Consider the following 21,364-nt stretch of genomic DNA (forward strand, 5'->3'; position numbering starts at 1 on the left):
GATTCCAGTGTCTCCTCACTAAAGGGGTCCATCTGGAAGTGTTCGATGTGGTCTTCATACATCACTTTGGAGTGGTCCGTCAAGCCTTGAATGTAGCTTGTGCGACATCCTCGGGGGATGTTACGCCTTGACGATTTCTTCATCAACTCTACAAAGGTGTCGTAGCTTTGGGGGGGGGGGGGGTGGCAGGTAGGTCCTGGATGTAGGAGTCAAAGTCCTTAGCAAACTTTTCCCAGTTTGCCTTCCTCAGGTTGAAACGACGTCGGAATGGTACTGCTCGTGGAGTAATGACTGCATTAACCTTAAGCCCTATCGGTCGGTGCTGGGAGTGAGGGATTGGGTCGAGAATGACTTTCTCGCACTGGTTAGCAATCCTGGTAGATGTAAATATCAGGTCAGGGTTGTAGCCATTTCTCCACCTTGCACTGTTGAAAGAGGCAGGAAGCTTAGCGTCATGAATGAGGGACAGCTGGTTAGCATCTGTCCATGTCTCAACGAGTTTACCATCTTCGTTCATTTCTCTATATCCCCAGGAAATGCTATGGCTTTTGAAATCACCAATGACCACATTCATCCTGCCGTCAGTAGCTCAATAAAAAATGGTTAATTCCAGGTTATAAGTCCTAAATAAATCAGAGATATATTAATGAACAAAAGGGTTATCAAATTAGGGAATGTAGAGTTGTAAAAATCCCATATCTCTTTCTTTATTTGTAATATCAAAAAAAAAATTATCAGTAATGTTAGCCCTTTATCATAATATTTAAAAAAGGGTTGACTTTTCAGTTCTTTTACCAATACAAGTAATACATGTAATGTTTCGTCGTAAAGTGCATTAGGAAAAAAAAAACTGGTAAAAGTGCTGTGTAAAAGGGCGTTATCGTTATTCAGGGTTTGAAAAAGGTGCCTTTTTGCTCTGTATATTTGTAATTTTCTTCATCTCTTCTCTGCTTTCCCTGGTCTTCGTTCCTAGCCGGTAAGTATGCGAAATGAATAGAATTATGAATATCCGATATCTTTCATAATTATCTGGGATTTTTGTCCCTTTTTTCCGATTCTTTCCCAGATCTTGGTTAACAGTCCATTAATAGGCACTTTTGATTATATCATAAATATATGATATGTTTCATGTATGTTGAGGATTTTTCGGTTCGGCCTTATTAATATAGTAATGTGTATTATTCGATATGTTTTATAAGTATTGGGGGTTTGTCTCATTTTTTTCTTGATTTTTCCCCCGATTGACAGTCTACTAAATGCACCTTGGATCTAAATATGATTATCCGATATTTTTGATAAGTGTTGGGAATCGGTCTCCGATTTGTTTTTGTAATTTCTTTTTGTGTATCATTGAAAACTGTTGACTACGTAAAAGTTCTTGAATGTTTTTTCAGATAAAAATGATAGAATACTTGTTTTTTTTGAAAAAATACTACCACCTTTCCAGGATAATTTCCAAGTATCGGTTTTAAAACTAACATTTACATCTGTTATGAAGTAACGGATTTAATTTTATCTTATATATGGACCTTAATCTAATAAATTGTTGTTTAGGTCCTTCGGTTAGTAGCTAAGTTCGTGCACATGGGTAAATCTATGTTTGCTAAACAATTCTAAACATATATGACAGGTTAAAAACAAAATGGCATGCAAATTGTCCGTAAGGTTTCCTCCTGATGATCAATTTCTTCAACGAGAAGAAAAATAAGTTAAAAAGATGATAAATATTAATGAACAAAAGGGTTATCAAATTAGGAAATGTAGAGTTGTAAAAATCCCATATCTCTTTCTTTATTTGTAATATATAAAAAAAAAAGTTTATCAGTAATGTTAGCCCTTCATCATAATATTTAAAAAAGGGTTGACTTTTCAGTTCTTTTACCAATACAAATAATACATGTAATGTTTCGTCGTAAAGTGCATTAGGAAAAAAAACTTGTAAAAGTGCTGTGTAAAAGGGCGTTATCGTTATTCAGGGTTTGAAAAAGGTGCCTTTTTGCACTATATATTTGTAATTTTCTTCATCTCTTCTCTGCTTTCCCTGATCTTCGTTCCTAGCCGGTAAATATGCGAAATTGATAGAATTATGAATATCCGATATCTTTCATAATTATCTGGGATTTTTGTCCCTTTTTTCCGATTCTTTCCCCGATCTTGGTTAACAGTCCATTAATAGGCACTTTTGATTATATCATAAATATATGATATGTTTCATGTATGTTGAGGATTTTTCGGTTCGGCCTTATTAATCTAGTAATGTGTATTATTCGATATGTTTTATAATAATTGGGGGTTTGTCTCATTTCTTTCCTGATTTTTCCCCCGATCCTTGTTGACAGTCTATTAAATGCACCTTGAATCCAAATATGATTATCCGATATTTTTGGTAAATGTTGGGAATCGGTCTCCGATTTGTTTTTGTAATTTCTTTTTGTGTATAATTGAAAACTGTTGACAACATAAAAGTTCTTGAATGTTTTTTTCAGATAAAAATGATAGAATACATGGTTTTTGAAAAAATACTACCACCTTTTCAGGATAATTTCCAAGTATCGGTTTTAAAACTAACATTTACATCTGTTATGAAGTAACGGATTTAATGTTATCTTATTTATGGACCTTAATCTAATCAATTGTTGTTTAGGTCCTTCGGTTAGTAGCCATATTCGTGCACATTGGTAAATCTATGTTTGCTAAACAATTGTAAACAAACATTACAGGTTAAAAACAAAATGGCATGAAAATTGTTTGTAAGGTTTCCTCCTGATGATCAACTACTTCCACGAGAAGAAAAATAAGTTAAAAAGATGAGTTTCACTTCCATATAAAAGTGTATTCTAATATTTATATCTTTTTGTTTTCTTCTGCCCGTTTTCTCTGTCTATAGATTGTAAGTATGCATCTTAAACCAACAATAACTTCTTAAAACTTCTTTTAATCTGTTTGCATACCTTTTTTTGTTCATATTTTTGTCATGGTTCAATAAAAAAGGATTAATTCCAGGTTATAAGTCCTAAATAAGTCAGAGATATATTAATGAACAAAAGGGTTATCAAATTAGGGAATGTAGAGTTGTAAAAATTCCATATCTCTTTCTTTATTTGTAATATCAAACAAAAAGTTCATCAGTAATGTTAGCCCTTTATCATAATATTAAAAAAAGGGTTGACTTTTCAGTTCTTTTACCAATACAAATAATACATGTAATGTTTCGTCGTAAAGTGCATTAGGACAAAAAACTTGTAAAAGTGCTGTGTAAAAGGGCGTTATCGTTGTTCAGGGTTTGAAAAAAAGGTGCCTTTTTGCACTGTATATTTGTAATTTTCTTCATCTCTTCTCTGCTTTCCCTAATCTTCGTTCCTAGCCGGTAAGTATGCGAAATGGATGGAATTATGAATATCTGATATCTTTCATAATTATCTGGGATTTTTGTCCCTTTTTTCCGATTTTTTCCCCGATCTTGGTAAACAGTCCATTAATAGGCACTTTTGATTATATCATAAATATATGGTATGTTTCATGTATGTTGAGGATTTTTCGGTTCGGCCTTATTAATCTAGTAATGTGTATTATTCGATATGTTTTATAATTATTGGGGGTTTGTCTCATTTCTTTCCTGGTTTTTCCCCCGATCCTTGTTGACAGTCTATTCAATGCACCTTGGATCTAAATATGATTATCCGATATTTTTGGTAAATGTTGGGAATCGGTCTCCGATTTGTTTTTGTAATTTCTTTTTGTGTATCATTGAAAACTGTTGACTACGTAAAATTTCTTGAATGTTTTTTTAGATAAAAATGATAGAATACTTGGTTTTAAAAAAAATACTACCACCTTTCCAGGATAATTTCCAAGTATCGGTTTTAAAACTAACAATTACATCTGTTATGAAGTAACGGATTCAATTTTATCTCATGTATGGGCCTTAATCTAATAAATTGTTGTTTAGGTCCTTCGGTTAGTAGCCATATTCGTGCACATTGGTAAATCTATGTTTGCTAAACAATTGTAAACATACATGACAGGTTAAAAACAAAATGGCATGAAAATTGTCTGTAAGGTTTCCTCCTGATGATCAACTTCTTCCACTACAAGAAAAAAAAGTTAAAAAGATGAGTTTCACTTCCATATAAGTATAAGTGTATTCTAATATTTATATCTTTCTGTTTTCTTCTGCCCATTTTCTCTGTCTATAGAATGTAAGTATGCATCTTAAACAAACAATAACTTCTTAAAAATTCTTTTCATCTGTTTGCATACCTTTTTTTTGTTCAAATTGTTGTCATGGTTAAAAAAAAAAGGGTTAATTCCAGGTTATAAGTCCTAAATAAGTCAGAGATATATTAATGAACAAAAGGGTTATCAAATTAGGGAATGTAGAGTTGTAAAAATCCCATATCTCTTTCTTTATTTGTAATATCAAACAAAATGTTTATGAGTAATGTTAGCCCTTTATCATAATATTAAAAAAAGGGTTGACTTTTCAGTTCTTTTACCAATACAAATAATACATGTAATGTTTCATCGTAAAGTGCATTAGGAAAAAATACTTGTAAAAGTGCTGTGTAAAAGGGCGTTATCGTTATTCAGGGTTTGAAAAAAGGTGCTTTTTTGCACTGTATATTTGTAATTTTCTTCATCTCTGTTCTGCTTTCCCCGATCCTCGTTTATGGCCGCAAGCATACGAAAGGGATCGAATTATGAATATCTGAAATCTTTTACAAAACTTAGGGATTGTCTCTGAATTTTACTTTTTAATTTGATAGTGTGTATTATTAAAAACGTTTGACTAGATAAACGTTCATGAATGTTTTCCAGCAAACATTGATAAAATGCTTGGGCGTTTCCTTCCTAATGATCAACTTCTTCCACGTGATGGTAATAAGTTGAAAAGATGGGTTTCATGTTCATATAAAAGTGTATTCTAATAGTTATATATTTTTGTTTTCTTCTGCCCGTTTCCATTGTCTATAGATTGTAAGTATGCATCTTAAACAAACTATAACTTCTTTAAAAAATATTTTCATCTGTTTACATACCTTTTTCTTGTGTTCATAATTTTTGTCATGGTTCATTGAAAGGTTGATTCCAGGATATAAGTCATAAATAAGTCAGACTTATATTAATGAACATAAAGGCTATCGAACTAGGAAATGTAGAGTTGGAAAAATCCCATATTTCTTTCTATATTTGTAATCTCAAAGAAAATGTTTATCAATAAGGTAAGCCCTTTATCATAACATTTAAAAATGAGGTGACTTTTCCGTTCTTTCAGCTATGAATATAATACATGTAATGTTTCGTCGTAAAGTGCATTAGGAAAAAAAACTTGTAAAAGTGCTGTGTAAAAGGGCGTTATCGTTATTCAGGGTTTGAAAAAAGGTGCCTTTTTGCACTGTATATTTGTAATTTTCTTCATCTCTGTTCTGCTTTCCCCGATCCTCGTTTATGGCCTAAGCATACGAAAGGGATCGAATTATGAATATCCGAAATCTTTAGAAAACTTGGGGATTTGTCTCCGAATTTTACTTTTTAATTTAATTGTGTGTATTATTAAAAAAGTTTGACTAGATAAACGTTCATGTATGTTTTCCAGCAAACATTGATGAAATGCTTGGGCGTTTTAGAAATGCTACCACCTATCCATGATAACAATGAAATATCGGTTTTAAATTTAACTTCTTTTTTTTTCCTTCGGTAAGCATGCATATTCGTGCACAATGCTAAATATTCATTTGCTCAACATTTGTAACCAGACATGCAAGGTTAAAAACAAAATGGCATGAAAATTGTCTGTAAGGCTTTCTCCTGATCAACTTCTTCCACTTGATGAAAAATAATCTAAAAAGATGGGTTTCATTTTCATATAAAAGTGTATTCTAATATTTATATCTTTTTGTTTTCTTCTGCCCGTTTTCTCTGTCTATAGATTGTAAGTATGCATCTTAAACCGACTATAACTTCTTAAAATTTATTTTCATCTGTTTACATACCTTTTTCTTGTGTTCATGGGTGTCGATCCCGGAAGGGGATGGGGGGGGATATATCCCCCCTTCCCCCAATATTTCAGGTGGGGAGGGGTGACCTGTACAATCACCCCCCCCCCCCAATAAATCACCTTTAAAAAAAAAAATTAAGAGAAAAATTAATGATGAGATCGAGTAGTTAATGGTTATTACTCGCAATTGACCATCAATATACACATTTTGCTATCTCATGTTTATAATAGACTGTCTACATACAAACATACAAAGTAAATGAGACAACCGTATATGAGACAAGAATAAATTGAATTCTCGCTCATACGGCTTCATCAGGAATTGATGAATTCATTCAATTTGTTCAATCAACAGCATAGAAAATAGAAATGCAGTGCGCCAAATGCAAAGACGCAGCGTAAAAAAGCAACCAGCTAAATGTTAAAAGCGCGAAGCGCAAAAGTAGCAATCTGCAACATCAGACCATCCTGGACAGTGTAAACATAGATGAACTCTGTCACGAATTCGTGATGAGATCGGAGACAAGGAGAAAGATTTTCGGACATTAGTATGACTTATAAGATAGTTTACTAGTTGTTATGTTGTTTCCGTTCACCCTTTTTAAAATTCACGTCATTGTATCTTTATTTTTATTTTTTTCACTCATTTTATTTCCTGATATTTCCTAAAACATTTTTCATTTTTGGAGAAAGATTATTTTGTCACAACTTATTTTTGTTATAGTTGAAAAGCTGATGTAGGCCTATGGCACTGGTGTACTGGTTGGTTCAATCCCCCAATAACATCCAACCATGACTTATTTTTTAATTTCATGCAAGTGATTTATAAATGTTCGTGATATCACATTATTTTCAACAAAATTCGCGTTTCTCCATTTCTGTGGCAAACTGACACATTCCCAAATAGCCAGGAAAAGCATATATTTTGTATAGTCACTAATGGGCCTAATTAGTGGCCGTTAACACTAACAGTAGTATACAATTCCTTTCCAGAAGCTATTGCGACAAGCACTACCGGGAGATAACATGCTACCCATCACTTGGGCTGTGCATGCAAAGATTTGCGAACGAACGTTCCATACGTACATCATGTGGGGAAACTGAATTCAAACAAGGATTAACATAGAGAACAGTACAACGAATCGTCTTCTTTCTCTAATAATTTAGTGAAACGGCAAAGCTTCCGCGCTTTGCGCGGGAAGGGGGGCAACTGAATTCAGACTAGAATTAAGAGTTATAATTAATTTAAATTAAATGAAACGTCAAAGTACACGATACAACGTATCATCTTCTCTTTCTAATAATTTAATGAAACGGTAAAGCTTCCGCGCTTGGCGCTGGATGGGCGAAAATAAATACAGAAAAGGATTAAGAGTAATAATTTAATGAAACGTCAAAGCTTCCGCGCTTCGCGCCGAAGAGCGGGGGCGAATTGCACTCAGACAAGGACACGATACAACGAATTGTCTTCTTTCTCTAATAATTTAATGAAATGTCAGAGCTTCCGCGGTATGCGCGGAGGAAGGGGGACTTGATTCAAACATTAAAGATTAAGAGTCGAGAATGGTACATCGAATCGCCTTCTTTCTTTAATCATCGAATGAAACGTCAGAGCTTCCGCGCTACGCGCGGAGGAAGGGGAACTTGATTAAAAAAGGATTAAGAGTCGAGAACGGTCCAACGAATCGTCTTCTTGCTCTAATAATTTAATGAAAAGTCAAAGCTTCCGCGCTTCGCGGAGGAGGGGGGATGGGGGGGAGGACTCTCCCTCCCTGTACCCAACCCCCTAGGGATTATGAATTATCGAGTTTGAAAAATGTCATATTTCTTTTTTGATTTGAAATTTTGTGTTTGCAGTTGGCATTACAGCTATCTTGTAATGGCTGATAACTTTTATATACGGGGTTGTTTCATTTTACTTGTATAGACATGTCGTGTAATAAATTCATTAAATGAGTAATACATTCATATAGTCTGGATAAATTGTACAGGTTAAGCCTACTTTATATGATACTTTTACTGAATTTATTAAATTAAGACAAAGTACGACAAAGTTTACTTCTGCCGTTTTTTGAACGAAAGAGCCTCTTTGCACTGTGTACTTTTTTTTGTAATTTTCTTTATCTCTTCTCTGCTTTCCCCGATTTTCGTTCAAAGTGTGTAAATACGCACCATATATTTTATTATGTATATCCGATTTTGTGTAAAAATACATTTGGGATTTTTATAATTGTTATGCTCATTAATTTTGTTTGTGTATTATAGAAAACAAGTAAACAACTTTTTCCCAGCTCAACACGTTGGATTACTCGGGTGTTATATAAATGCTACCACCTATCCATAATACTTTGCAACTATCGGTTTTGAATTAAACATTTATATCTGTTATGATGTCACGGTTTGCATTTCTTTTGTATATCAAGTGTGTTTTTATTTTTATTTTTGTCTACATTATTCTGCCCTGGGTCTTATATCACAAAGCCTACGTATCGATCTTAAACCAATTCTAACTTTGTATATATATTCTAGCCATCTTTCTAAGTATTTCTCCTTGATTTCACATTTCATACTGCGTCGAAAAGTTAAAGCCAGGTTATAACTTATAAATAAATGTAAAAACAGAAGGGTTGTCATAACTGGGGAATTTAGAGTTTTAAAATCCTAATATTTCTTATTTGATTCATATCTCGTGTTTACAGTTGTAATTAAGATCTATGAGTCTTCGAATGGCTGATAATAGTGTATAAGATTACTTTATTTTACTTGTAAAGACCTGTCGTATAGTCCTTTTTGTAAAGGGTAATAAATAAATGAATATTGTTTAATCATGTAGCATGTTAATTATTACTCAAGTCAATTAAAATGAAAGAAAGTACGATGAAAAGAAATGAGTCATCGTGACACAAATGTTGAAAAAAAAAATGCCTGAACAAATATGAAATGGACAAATAGATTCTTAGTTTTGCCGTTGCAAAATAATAGTTTATCATTAATGTTGTTAGGCCTCTCGCACGATATTTCGGAATGAGATGATATATATATATTTGTTTTAATGAATATAATACATATTATGTACCGTCGTAAAGTGCGTTAAGAAAAAAAAAACGTAAAAGCGCGGCAAAATAGGTTATTCATTTTATTTACGATTTTGAACGAGAGAGCCTAATTGCACTCTTTATTTCTTATTTTCTTTATCTCTTCTCTGCTTTCCCGATCTTCGTTCTTAGTGCGTAAGTATGCGAATTGGATCGAATTATGAATATCTGATATGTTTCATAATTTTTTGGGATTTGTCTCATTTTTCTGATTCTTTCCCCGATCTTTGCTAATAGTGTATAAATATAAAGTTTGATCTTGTTATTGATATCCGTTACTTTCATAAATATTGGGGATTTTTCCGATTTTTCTTTCTAATTTCGTTTTGAGTATAATTGAAAACCTTTTACTAATTAAACATTTCTTGAATGTTTTCCAGTTAACAACGATATAATAAAAATAGAATACAACAGCTATTTCTCATGCATAAGTTCTTAGTTCTACCGTTGCATTTATTTATTAGTTTATCAGTAATGTAAGGTCTTTCACTTGGTATTTCAAAATGAGGTGACATTTCAATGCTTGAATGAATGAATATCAATACATGTAATGTACCGTCGAAAGTTCATTCAGGAAAAAAAATGTAAAAGCGCTGTATAAAAGGGCGTTAGAATTATTCACGATTTTGAACGAAAGTGCCTATTTGCACTTTATAATTATAATTTCTTTATCTCTTCTCTCCTTTACCCGATCTTTATTCCCAGATAATTAGTATGCGAAATGGATACAATTATGAATATCCGACATGTTTCATAATTATTCGGGATTTTTGTCCTTTTTTCCGATTCTGTCCCCGATCTTTGCAATACTAACAGTCCATTAATAGGTACCTTTGATTATATATGAATATCTGATATGGTTCATGAATGCTAGGGATTTTCGGTTCGTTCTTATTAATTTAGTAATGTGTATTATTGAGAACTTTTGACTGAGTAAATGTTCATGACTGCCACCTATGCATGCTGACTTCCAACCATCAGTCTCGAAATTTAACATTTTAATATGTTTATGAACTCAATTATTGTATGTTTATCTTATTTTTTTTGTTATCTTACTTCAATAAACTGGTATTGTAGTCGTGCGGTTACCAAGCATGTTCACGCACAATGGAAATATTAATTTGCTTAACATTTGTAAACAGACATGCAAGGTAAAGAATAAAGGCATTTAATAGGTATAGCACACACAAAATAATTACAACAAACACATGTTATTTGATGGTTGCAAATGATCAAGCCTTATGAAAACTTAAAAAAACACCAAAAAAACAGAATTGAAATTGGTCAATGCGTTGTGATTTTATACCATTTTTTTTTAATATCGCAAAATTCTCAAAAAACCTGCCTAAAATGGTCAAATTATCAAAAGTGGCATAATTCGACAAAGTTGACAACTTAATTTATCACTTTCTCGGACACAAATAATAAATTAAATTATCAGACACTAAAATATTATCTTTGTGGTAAAAAATTCAACCAAAAAAATGCAAATATCTATTACCGTTTTGAAAACAGAAGCCAACAAAATAAGTAATTTTTGCCATTTTTGCGAATCTGCAGATATAAAAAAAAGTTGTGAAAATAACTAAGTCCGCCTAATTAATATGCGCATATGTAATCAAATCAAAACCGAACATGATACATCAGTGAAACCTATTTATATCAGACAGGTATGGAAATATATTTCATTTGTTATACAATAAAATCATGAATATTCATCAAGTATGCAAATTAGGTCATTTCGGCTAATTATATATTCGCGCACTCTTTATGCAAATTAGGAAAGTCAAACTGTTCATTTTGGGGGCATTTTTAAAATCATATATTCATAGATCATATTTACACCAAATATTGACCTTAAATTCCTAATATTTTTGCAATGCCAATACAATATGGCGATGAAAATTACTTGGATCACCGTCACAGCTATTTCCTCATGTGTTTCACAAATAATTCAGAAAAACCGATCATATGATAAGAATTTGTAGACTTTCAGCTACATCACATTATCTACCTTTTTCAGAGATGTCTGATTTGATGATTTGTGACAATTTTCCGAGATACCAATCAACAGGCCATAACATTCCACAGGGACTGAATTTCAGAGTGGCAGAAACTTTAGTGACCCCAGTACAGTTGTAGCTACCTTGAGTGTAAATAACAAATTAATTAAATGAGTGAAACGCAAGAGGATATTGCATTTTTGTAGGGGAGTTTTATACATTGAGGTGCATTTTTTTCACCACGCGGAATAGCAGCGCGAGTCAATGGGCGATCAGCGGGCCCTGTCAAATATGGCTGAAAAGACAATATTCTAATTCAATAATTAACATATTTTCCACATGCCTATAACAATGAAACTACACAGAATTGTAGTTCTCTGTCCGTAGCAAGTAAGTATGCATATCAATCCAACTGTAACTTCGTATATGTTTTGTATATTTTTTGTATACGTTTTCCTTGCATTCATATTTCATGCGTCAATGAAAGGTTAAATCCAGGTTATAAGTCACAAATAACTCATAAATATATTCATGAACAGAAAAGTTATAAAATTAGGAAATATCGAGTGAGAAAAATGTAATATTTTTTTTTTTTATTTGAAATGTTGTGTATGCAGCTGGCATTTACAGCTATCTTGTAATGGGTGATACTTATATATATTTTTATTTTATTTAACTTGTTTAGGACTTTTATAGACATGTCGTGTAATTAATTCATTGAATGAGTAACACATTAATATAGTCTGGATACATATTACATGTTAAGCCTACTGTATATGATAATTATTACTGAATTTATTAAAGTGATAACAAGTACGAAATCTTTTAGTTCTGCCGTATTTTTCTTCAAATTAATAGTTTATCAGTAATGTTCGGTGTTGTAAAAATGATACCACCTATTATCGATAACTTCCCACTATTCGTTTTGAATTTTTCATCTTTTATTAGATAAAGGATTTCGTGTTGGTCATTATGTATTGATCTTTGTTTGATGAACCGGTTTTGTAGTCCTAAATGTAGTTTTACTAACCGATTGTAAACATACATGCCAGGGAAAAATGAAGGCATTATAATTGTCATTAAGGCTTGTGGCCAATGATGTTCTACTAATCTTCAAAGAAGAAACAATTGAATCAGATGAGCATCATTTATATGTGTAAAATAGAATACATCTCTTTCTATTTTAGTCCGCCCTTCGTCTTCAGTCGTAGAAAGTAAGTATAACAATAACATTTTCTTTCTATATTCTGGTCACCAATCTGGATCTTTTGCCTTGTATCCATATTTCATGCTTTATTGAAACGCTAGACAGAGGTTGTAAATTGTAATTCATTATAGTTCATATGAACCAAAAGGTTTTTCACAACAAGAATGGTAAATCTAAAAAATATGTCTTATACTGCTCATTTGATTTTTAATCTCGTATTTACAATTGGTATTTACATCCATCTCCTAATGGATGATATATTCAGGTGTAGGATCAATTTCATTTACTTGTCGCATAGTTCTTTTATTTGATGACTCTCGATTGTAAATAATAAATATAGTTTGGAAAAATGATTGCACAAAAACTGAACAAAAAAGAAAAAAAATCCTTGAATGAAAATTAACAAATCGACAAATTTTAACATTTTTTTTCTTTTATGTCAATTTATTGAAAGTAATGTAAAGTCATTCAGAGTTTGAGAAGAATGTATAAGAAGACATTAACGATTTGATAGAAATAAACTGTTTTGTATTGACTATTTCTAATATTCCTCATCTCTTGTTTTGCTTTCAAGCCCCCGATCCTTCAGCGTTTCCAGACCGTAAGTGTGCAACTTGATCTAATGATGAATATCTGAGACGTTTATTAAATTTCAGGGATTAATTTCATGTAACTATTTGGGGAAGGGAGGGGGAGGGAGGGGGTGTAAGAGGACACTTCTTTTTTGTTTGGGTCTCAAAATTTGAACATTTGACATTTTGCTCCGTTGGGGGGGGGGGGGGGGGAGGTCAGCTTTTTTAGGTCAGCCATTGTCAAATATTTTTTTTTCTTCATATTTTTTTGATTGAACAAAAAAAAATCACAAAGGGGGGGGGGGGGGAGGGGGCTTGCTTCACAATACACACATACAAAAACTGAAGGGGGGGGGGGTTAACCCCCAACCCCCTACCTCTTACGCGCCTGATGAGAGTGTACATGCAATTGCAAGCCCTCTCTACAGAAGAAAATATTTACTATTTAAGCTGATATTTTGATTATAATTTACGTACATGAAACTCCCATCAAACAGAGCAAAATACTTTTCTGGTGATTGGTACAATTTGAATTTCAATATCCAGGAACAGACGTGGCAAGCAAGATGATCCATCCTTTTAGAGGGGGCACTATTCAACTACCGCATTATGGAATCAGCCTCTGCATACCCGTATTGGCGCTGCAAAAGGAGTGTGAGATTACTCTTAAGGTAATTTGTAAAATTCTTCCCGACACTTCCACACTCTCTCTCTTTATACCTGCATTAATGCGCGCTCTTATGGCACGAATGAGAGATGGTCCCCCTCTCTCTCTTCATAATTATCTTGGCTCTACAATATGATTTCATAAATTACCATAAAGGTAAGGCGTATTCAAAATCATGGTATCAGAGTAGAGGTGCTTTTATCACTTGGATCTGGGGGAAAAACAAGAATAAATAGTTTGTGCAGAAAAAGTTCGTGATAACCCTCGTACTAGCAAGAATTAATATACATCATTGTCATAAAAAGGCCGGCATTACGTTTACCTCGTTTTGTCAACAAAAAAATGCACATGAGTGAGGGGGGAAAAGAAATGAAAAGAAGAAAGCAAAAAGAAAAGAGAAAAAGAAAAGAGTGAAACGAAACAAAATAATAAGAATATGAGGAGGGCAATAATGCAATACTAGTGACGCGTAAACTAATACATTAATCCCTTCTGCATGTTAAAGACAACAGATAGTAAAACCAACGACTAGAACCGGATATTCGATGCCGAGAGAACAATTAACTGGTACCGAAATCGACAAAAATATAAGGACCCATCTTGACTTTAAATTATTATGGATAGTCTGTGGTGCAGATCATTTCAACGATTGAAAAATGCCTTCTTAATTTTAACAACAACAATAATTATACAGTAGACTTGCGGGTGCACCATGTGACAGAGAGAGAGGATTGAGGAGTCCTGAAAAGGACTCTCGGTAATCTTTCTTGAGGCTGTGTAGTCCTGAAAAGGACAATTTGTGTAGTCTTGAAGAAAAAGTTGGTTATCTCTCTTAGATTACCTTTTCAGGACTCTCTCTCACACATGGTGCACCCGCAAGCCTACTGTATTTCTACCTCACCATGCAAGCCGATACTTACAAGCAGCATCTAACAATAATTAAGTTCATTCTTCTGATTTAGTCCGATGAGGGCAAGACGTAAAGCTTTAGTGATGTCTGTGTTCGCTCCTATTCTTCGTTCCTGTAGTACCATCATTTATTTTTGTTTGATAATGTTTTAATTAATTTAGACACTTCATATTTTGATAAGCCTACTAAAAAAGAGTGTAAGATTGAATAGAAATAGTAAGTTCATGCACCCGATTTATTGCCATTTAACTCAGGTTCTAGCACAGCCGTCAAGTGTCCTTTTCGCAGAGAACGAAGCTCTTGTCTCCCCTGGTGTAGTGTGTGAACCTTCGGGAACCACGTTTGAGAGCCCATTAAAGTTGGTCATCCCTCACTGTGCGGTGTTAACAGACCCCTCCAAGGCCAAAGTCATCCTATACTTCACTCATGGTGATACACAAGGTGAGTGTATTTATAAAGTGTGAAAGCAATAAAACACATTGTGTGGAACCGATGATAATTAAGTGTGAAGAGGTGTGGAAACTTTGTAAACCAAATATAAACATATGTAGCATGGAGGGAGATTTGTAATACTGTGGATAACAGGGAGGAACAGAGGGGGTTGAAAAATGTGAACAATCCCTGGAGACACAACGTTTGGAAACAGTTGCAAAACACTTTGGAGACACTAAGAAATCATTGTGAAGAGGGTGAAAACAAAGTTTGTAAACAATAAGAAAACAATGTAGAGACACTTAAAACGTTTTGCAAACGTAACGGGGATGCACTGCAGCATGATCCCTTTTATCATCATTATATATATTTAATAATAATCTGATAAAGATGAGTGTTTTTTATTCCATGTCCCTCTTCTTTAATGCCTCCTTTTCTCCCTCTCTCTTTGTCCTCTTATATCTTCCGCACTTTTGCAGTCACCAAGAAAGAACTGTCATCAACCGGAATACCTAGATGCGTAGTAAGAAAAGATGAACTTGAAGTCTACATTGACCATTTCTCAATTTGTGAAATGTTCATGGTCATTTCCGACTACCTTGTTGGGAAACGTGTCGCTTCAACTCCCTACCTTCCAAAATCAATGAGTCGCCTCCAACCGCAATACTGCCATCTACGTCTGTACAATGATAATCCGGGTCTTGAAGATGTGAGTAATTTGCCAAAATTTATGAAAATGTGACAAATATGAATTCAGGATAAATCAAAAATATCAAAAGCTGTTAAAAAGAAAATGGGTGAAGTTGTGGAAGGGGCTTCTTTTTCATTCATGTTGTTTTGTCCACTTTATGTTGCCTTCTATTCCCTCCCCCTTTCTCGTTCATAACCTATCATTTTTATCATCAGTATTAGTAGAAGTAGTAGTATTTATAAGTATTATTATTGTAATTATCATAAGTATCATTCTTATTATCATCATCATCAGTATTATTACTATTCGTATTATTATTATTATCAATATCATCATCATCATTATGTTCTTATATTTCTGTATAGGTAGGGAAAATGAATAAAGCCCCTTGCCCCTGTACGCACTTGTTTTCAAATACTTTTATTACTGCCAAGTATTTATTTGCATATTATATGCATATAAATATATATATATATATACTACTGTATATGAAAATATTCCGTTACATGGTATTTCGAATTAATTATTCAAGCGTTTCCGTAAATCGCTTGGGGCCTGTACTCCAAATTAAGCGCTTTATATTTTCCGATTTATTATCATTAACTTCAAGCAGCTCTGTGTGGACGAAATATCGTTTTACAGAAATGTATCAAACGCCTTTTTTGCTATGTCTCTTTTTCATTTCTTACACATGTATATAAATATATAGGGTGGTATTCCGGTAGCGCGTACTTAGTTAACGCGTAAAGTTAGTCCACACTTTTGTAGAGTGCCTATTGCCAACTCATTTACCCTGTACAGATTGTTTCAATCCTTCAATGAAAAGTTTCCAAAAAAATAATTTTGCAATGAGATGGAAAGAAAAAGATAATATGAGTATGAAATGAATTTCAACGTAGTCTTTGGTAGATTATCTTTGTCATGAATATTGAAGGAGAAAGATAAAACCTAGCATTCCATAGAAGTGTGAACTAAAATTCTTGTGTGGACTTAGTCCCGACTTAACTTGTGAGAATACCACCCATATAGTTTAAAAGTAAATTATTTATTCCTTAAACAATCTTCTCCTTTTTTGGGTGAAATATGTGAACTATTTATTTGTCACAATTTATATCTTTTGAGGCTGTAACATATTAGAGCCTATATACAAACGTATTGAACAAAGGCCCTTATTTAATCAGTCCACCTCTCATTCTTCAATGACATACCTGACAAAAGTATCAAATTTACTAGATATATGAATAATTTAGATGTATCTTCTTCAAATAAGAGGGAAACTAATTTTTTAAAGGAAATGCAAGATAACACATTCAATGGTTTTTCTTCCGTCCTGTTTTCAACTTTCTATTTCTTTGCTGTACAATATTGATATAATTAGCTGATCGAAAAAGAAGAAAACAAACTCAATTATCTAAAGATGGCTTCGACACAGAAAATATTCGTGCTCTGGGAGAAAGGCGAACTGAAGATCAGATGCGAGGTCGACAGCGGTCATGTCACCGAGAACGAAAAGGTACGGAAACAGTTTATACACTGGCGATTTTCAGAACGAATGGTTTATAATGTAGATAAATCTTGTTATATTATCAAGGAGGTTGAGGGGGTGGGGGGGGGATGAGAAGAACGAATAAATGCCCCATCATCACTACAATATTCGGATTCTTAATCCTTTCTCATTGGTATTCTTGTATGTTTGCACTTCATGTTCTTCACTCATTTCCCCCAATATTAATGTCATACCAATGCACTACGCATATTTCATTTCATACCAACAAATCTTTGTCTTCATCGTGGCCAAAATGAGAGTACCGGGCAACTAGGTAAGTAACTTACTTATGTAGTTGATTACCAAGTTGCCCTATACTTAATTATTATGTTTTAGGTACAATGCGATCCCTAAAGGATTAAAGGTAGTACATTTAACATAATGTTATCAACTTTCTTTAATTTGGGAAATTAAATTTACAAAAGTAATCCGAGCGTGATTTATACATGCAATTCAAAAGGCTATTTGAATCACTATTTGATTTTGTTGATTTCTTTAAAGTCTTTCCTTTTATATTTTTTGTTTCGTATGTGTTTCCATCTCACAAATAAAGACCGTATCGCTAGATGACATCTATAGATTGGATCGAAAGGTTGTCAGTTTTCTAGTGAAAGCGACAGGGAATGCCGATGTACATTTCAAGTTCAACTTTCATCCTCATTGTGACGAGGGACATGCCTTCAAAGCAGAATTCTCAGGTTTGTGGCTGGGTCTCCTTGCATAAACATTGCCATTGATAGTAATTTCCATGGAAACGTAGATTTGATTAGCTTTTGGGTGATGTTGCCATGGTAGTTTTTGTTGATGGCAAAGTTACCATCAATGGTAATATTTATGCTGTGGGGCCCTTTTGTGTACGTTCATTGGTACTAGCGTGTGTGTATGTGTGCGTAGGATTTTGTGTTTTCTTTCTTTTAAAGTGTTTTCCTTTTCTTTTGTTATAATCTGAATAGTATTTACTGATGTTGACAATTCTTTGATAAACGGTTATTATCTATAGGCAGATGTTGTTCTCATCCCCCAGTTTACACACACACACACGCACACACACACACTCTCTCTCTCTCTCTCTCTCTTTCTTTCTCATGTTTGTGAAGTACGATGTAGTGAAGTCCCCGTTTATGTGTTGTGTCTTTATTTCATAAGTGTCTTCCTTGTTTATATGACATATTATCGGTCTTTCAACCAATTTAATGATAAACGAAGAATGAAGACAATCACTTTTGCTTTTCCAGTATTTGAATTAGAATTGTATAGCATTGCAAACATATAAATATCCTGAGTTGCGACCTGTATTGTATATGATTTCTGTGGAAAAGAAAGTAATTGTTCTTAATAAATATGTTTCATTTATAACGGTTAAAATCATTTCTCTTTTTGTACCGAAATTTGCGACAATATAAATCTCCAAAGCACATTTAAAAAACCTACTCTATTGTATTTATCTATTTATTGATTATTTGTTTCTACCTATCTATTCATTTATTTGTCTCGATGCAGATGTTGGTGAAGCTCCTATCGTGTAAGTACTTATCAAGATACTAAACAAATGCATTCCGTGATAACTTTAAAATACACACAATCACGTTTATTAAATAAATAAAAACATCTCCAAAATGTTGCACATCTGCCCATGAAAGTGAAAAAAGAGAGAATGTTATGTTGTTACACGACTTCACTAATTATTCACAAGGTAAGCTCTCGTTAAAGGAACCCTTCGGCAGCATCTTTGGTTGTCGCTTTCCCACCGTGGACGATCAGAGAGAGAGAACTGATACTCTCAATACGAAGTACACAACTTTTGAACCTTTTTCGCTATCAGTGCAATATCTTTCCTTTGTATTTATATACACTGATATATTTACTATTTTATGTGCGGTACCCGAATGCGTAACCCAGATGATAGTGTCGGGAGTGTCACGTATGACAGACATGAGCACTATACAAGAACCCACTATTATCATTAGTATTAAGTTTAAAGAATGAAATTGCCCTTGCCCATTTCCAATCGAATCGGTGATATTTTCACATGCCATGTTGTTATACCATACATTTATCCTATACTTTGTGCAATAACGAATGAGTCACCTAGCAATATTGAGCGTTGTTCAGGCGATGCAGAATCATGAGTCAGAGTTAAAAATAACCTAGCTTTAGCTCAAGGTGATGTAGTTTTGGTTTTATAAGTAATTTTGATTTGTTATCGATCCATGGTTGGTTTAGTAAAGTTTACCGATCAATTAAACACTTCCAATATATAACGATTTCACTGAAAGGGACAATACTCCACAGATAGCGACCAACTTATTACATTTCCTTTTTGTCCAGACAAGTGCCTTCCACCACAACTTCAATGAAACCAGAGGGGGCCACAGCGTCGTCTACAGAGCCACCGTCGTCTTCGGAGAAGAAATATCGAATCCGATCAGAGTAAGTCATAATAAAAGTTCAAAGATTTGCAAGGTGAAAATCTAAAAACATGATTAAGGGCAGAATGTTGTGAAAATAAACCTAATTGTTAACATATTCAAAAAGCACTGTGCAAAATAGTATTAGTTTTAAAAATACTTTTTTATGGCAACGGCAGTGTTTTGCTCACCCGATTTTGCGTGTAAAAATAAGTGTTTAATTGTGTTCACTCGTAGAGAGAATGCCACGGAGTCTTTTTATCTGAAGCTTTGCACAAACGTTCATATACTCATGTTGCTGCTACAGATAATGTATATAGCAAATCGGTCAGAGTAAGCCTAGTCCTAACAGTATTACCAAAACATTTTCAGTGACCCATTAATGCATGTGGGTCAAGAGAGGTAAATGTGCCTTAAACTCTTTGTCTAAAGATGTTAAAACCAGGCACCTCTGGGGTGAGAGTGAAGAAACTGCATCAAGATAACGCAGTACTCACATATTTCCTAGCCGACAACGAGATCAGAAGGAGAACTTTATTTAATTGCATTTTGTTCCAGAGTATGGAACGTGACCGAAGTATCAAAAGACCGGCATAAGGTCAGGTCTTGGGATATCCCAACATAATTCTTGGACTAATATGACTCTTAAAACAGACATGTGGAAAAAGTATTACCTCGTATTTAGTATGCAGATTGATATGGTCTTTTTGTTAAATTAGTGTAATTAGACATGTCGATGATAGGGCAATTGTGAACAAGAACTATTGTTTAACTTCAGTTTGCAGAAACAGCTGTCAGCTAATTTTGGGTGTTTTTAATATTCACCAAATGCAAAATATGGCGACCCCTTTTTGTTTTTGCGCAGTAAGGATAGTTTCACCCTTCTGAAAGAATATCTAAATATAGATATTTAGTATAAAAAAAAATTGTTAAACGGGTAGGTGAAATGAGGAGGGAAAGTGAGTTGTAATTTATTATCACATGGAATCCACCATGCTTGCGTAATCTTAAGATTCCCACTTATATTCTTTTGTTTCTTTAAGGCTACCAGCTACATCAACAAGATTGGACGACATACTGCTCTACGATATCGCCGATGAGATCGAGACTGATGAACACCTCGAAAGGTTAATGCACACTCTGGAAGTCACACTGGGGTCACAGTCACGGTATCACGAGATCAACAGGTTGGAAGGTCGCATTACGGCTAGAGGAACCCGTCAAATGATGACGGATTGGAGGGCCAGGACAGCAGTCATAGAGCAACGGGACAGGCTGAAAGACGCCCTCACCAGGGCTGGGCTGTTGGACCTGAGGGACAGATTCTTCCCAGGCTAGAAAGAATTAGAAGAAAAGAGCAAAAAAGAAGAATGTGATGGGAAAAAAGTTTTGTTATATAACATGACTTAAGTTCGTCACACCATCTAAGGAGCACGATAATTAAATGTTCTGAAATGACTGGTTTTAAGCGTCGAACTGTCAATACTCGAAATTCGAAATCTAGTAATCCTAAAGATATTGTTTTATTCACTCTGTCGTCCAATTCTCGATTATGTTTGGTTACTTTGTCAAAAAAACTACATTAAATTATTATAAGCTGTGCACAGACACTCTACTAGATATTTCTTTAAAAGGTGCAAAGTCTCCGTCAAATGATGGGCGACTAGTTCTTTTTAATTTGTCTCCTACATAATACATATACAACAGAATGTTTTTTTTGTCCATCTGTTTTGTACTGAAATATTCTTTACTTACAGCACCTTCCTAAGATAAATTGACTGATATTAAATGTTTCTGTTTTAATAACGAAATCGATTTAAATACTCTTGTCTACT

At 33.9% G+C, this 21,364-nt stretch overlaps 1 protein-coding gene across 1 annotated transcript; it reads left to right on the plus strand.

The window, feature by feature from the left end:
* The first annotated feature begins 12,232 nt into the window (after positions 1–12,232).
* On the plus strand, positions 12,233–20,867 carry LOC105444042. The gene is made up of 10 exons (XM_011677806.2): positions 12,233–12,310; positions 12,878–12,904; positions 13,422–13,546; positions 14,707–14,893; positions 15,364–15,593; positions 16,954–17,088; positions 17,675–17,819; positions 18,622–18,643; positions 19,450–19,551; positions 20,573–20,867. Exons 3-10 carry the CDS (start codon positions 13,442–13,444, stop codon positions 20,865–20,867), a joined length of 1,221 nt encoding a protein of 406 aa, XP_011676108.2. The 5' UTR covers positions 12,233–12,310; positions 12,878–12,904; positions 13,422–13,441.
* The last annotated feature ends 497 nt before the right edge of the window (positions 20,868–21,364 follow it).

This window comes from Strongylocentrotus purpuratus, unplaced genomic scaffold (assembly GCF_000002235.5).
Source record: "Strongylocentrotus purpuratus isolate Spur 01 unplaced genomic scaffold, Spur_5.0 spur5_contig_821, whole genome shotgun sequence".
Classification (NCBI taxonomy): Eukaryota; Metazoa; Echinodermata; class Echinoidea; order Camarodonta; family Strongylocentrotidae; genus Strongylocentrotus; species Strongylocentrotus purpuratus.

What these genes read in the sequence shown, in the direction of transcription:
- LOC105444042 (XM_011677806.2), top strand. Translation starts at nt 13,442, where the DNA reads ATGATCCATCCTTTTAGAGGGGGCACTATTCAACTACCGCATTATGGA. An exon ending in ATAATCCGGGTCTTGAAGAT is followed by an intron (nt 15,594 to 16,953) that starts GTGAGTAATTTG and finishes TGATATAATTAG; the next exon opens with CTGATCGAAAAAGAAGAAAA. An exon ending in AAATATCGAATCCGATCAGA is followed by an intron (nt 19,552 to 20,572) that starts GTAAGTCATAAT and finishes TGTTTCTTTAAG; the next exon opens with GCTACCAGCTACATCAACAA.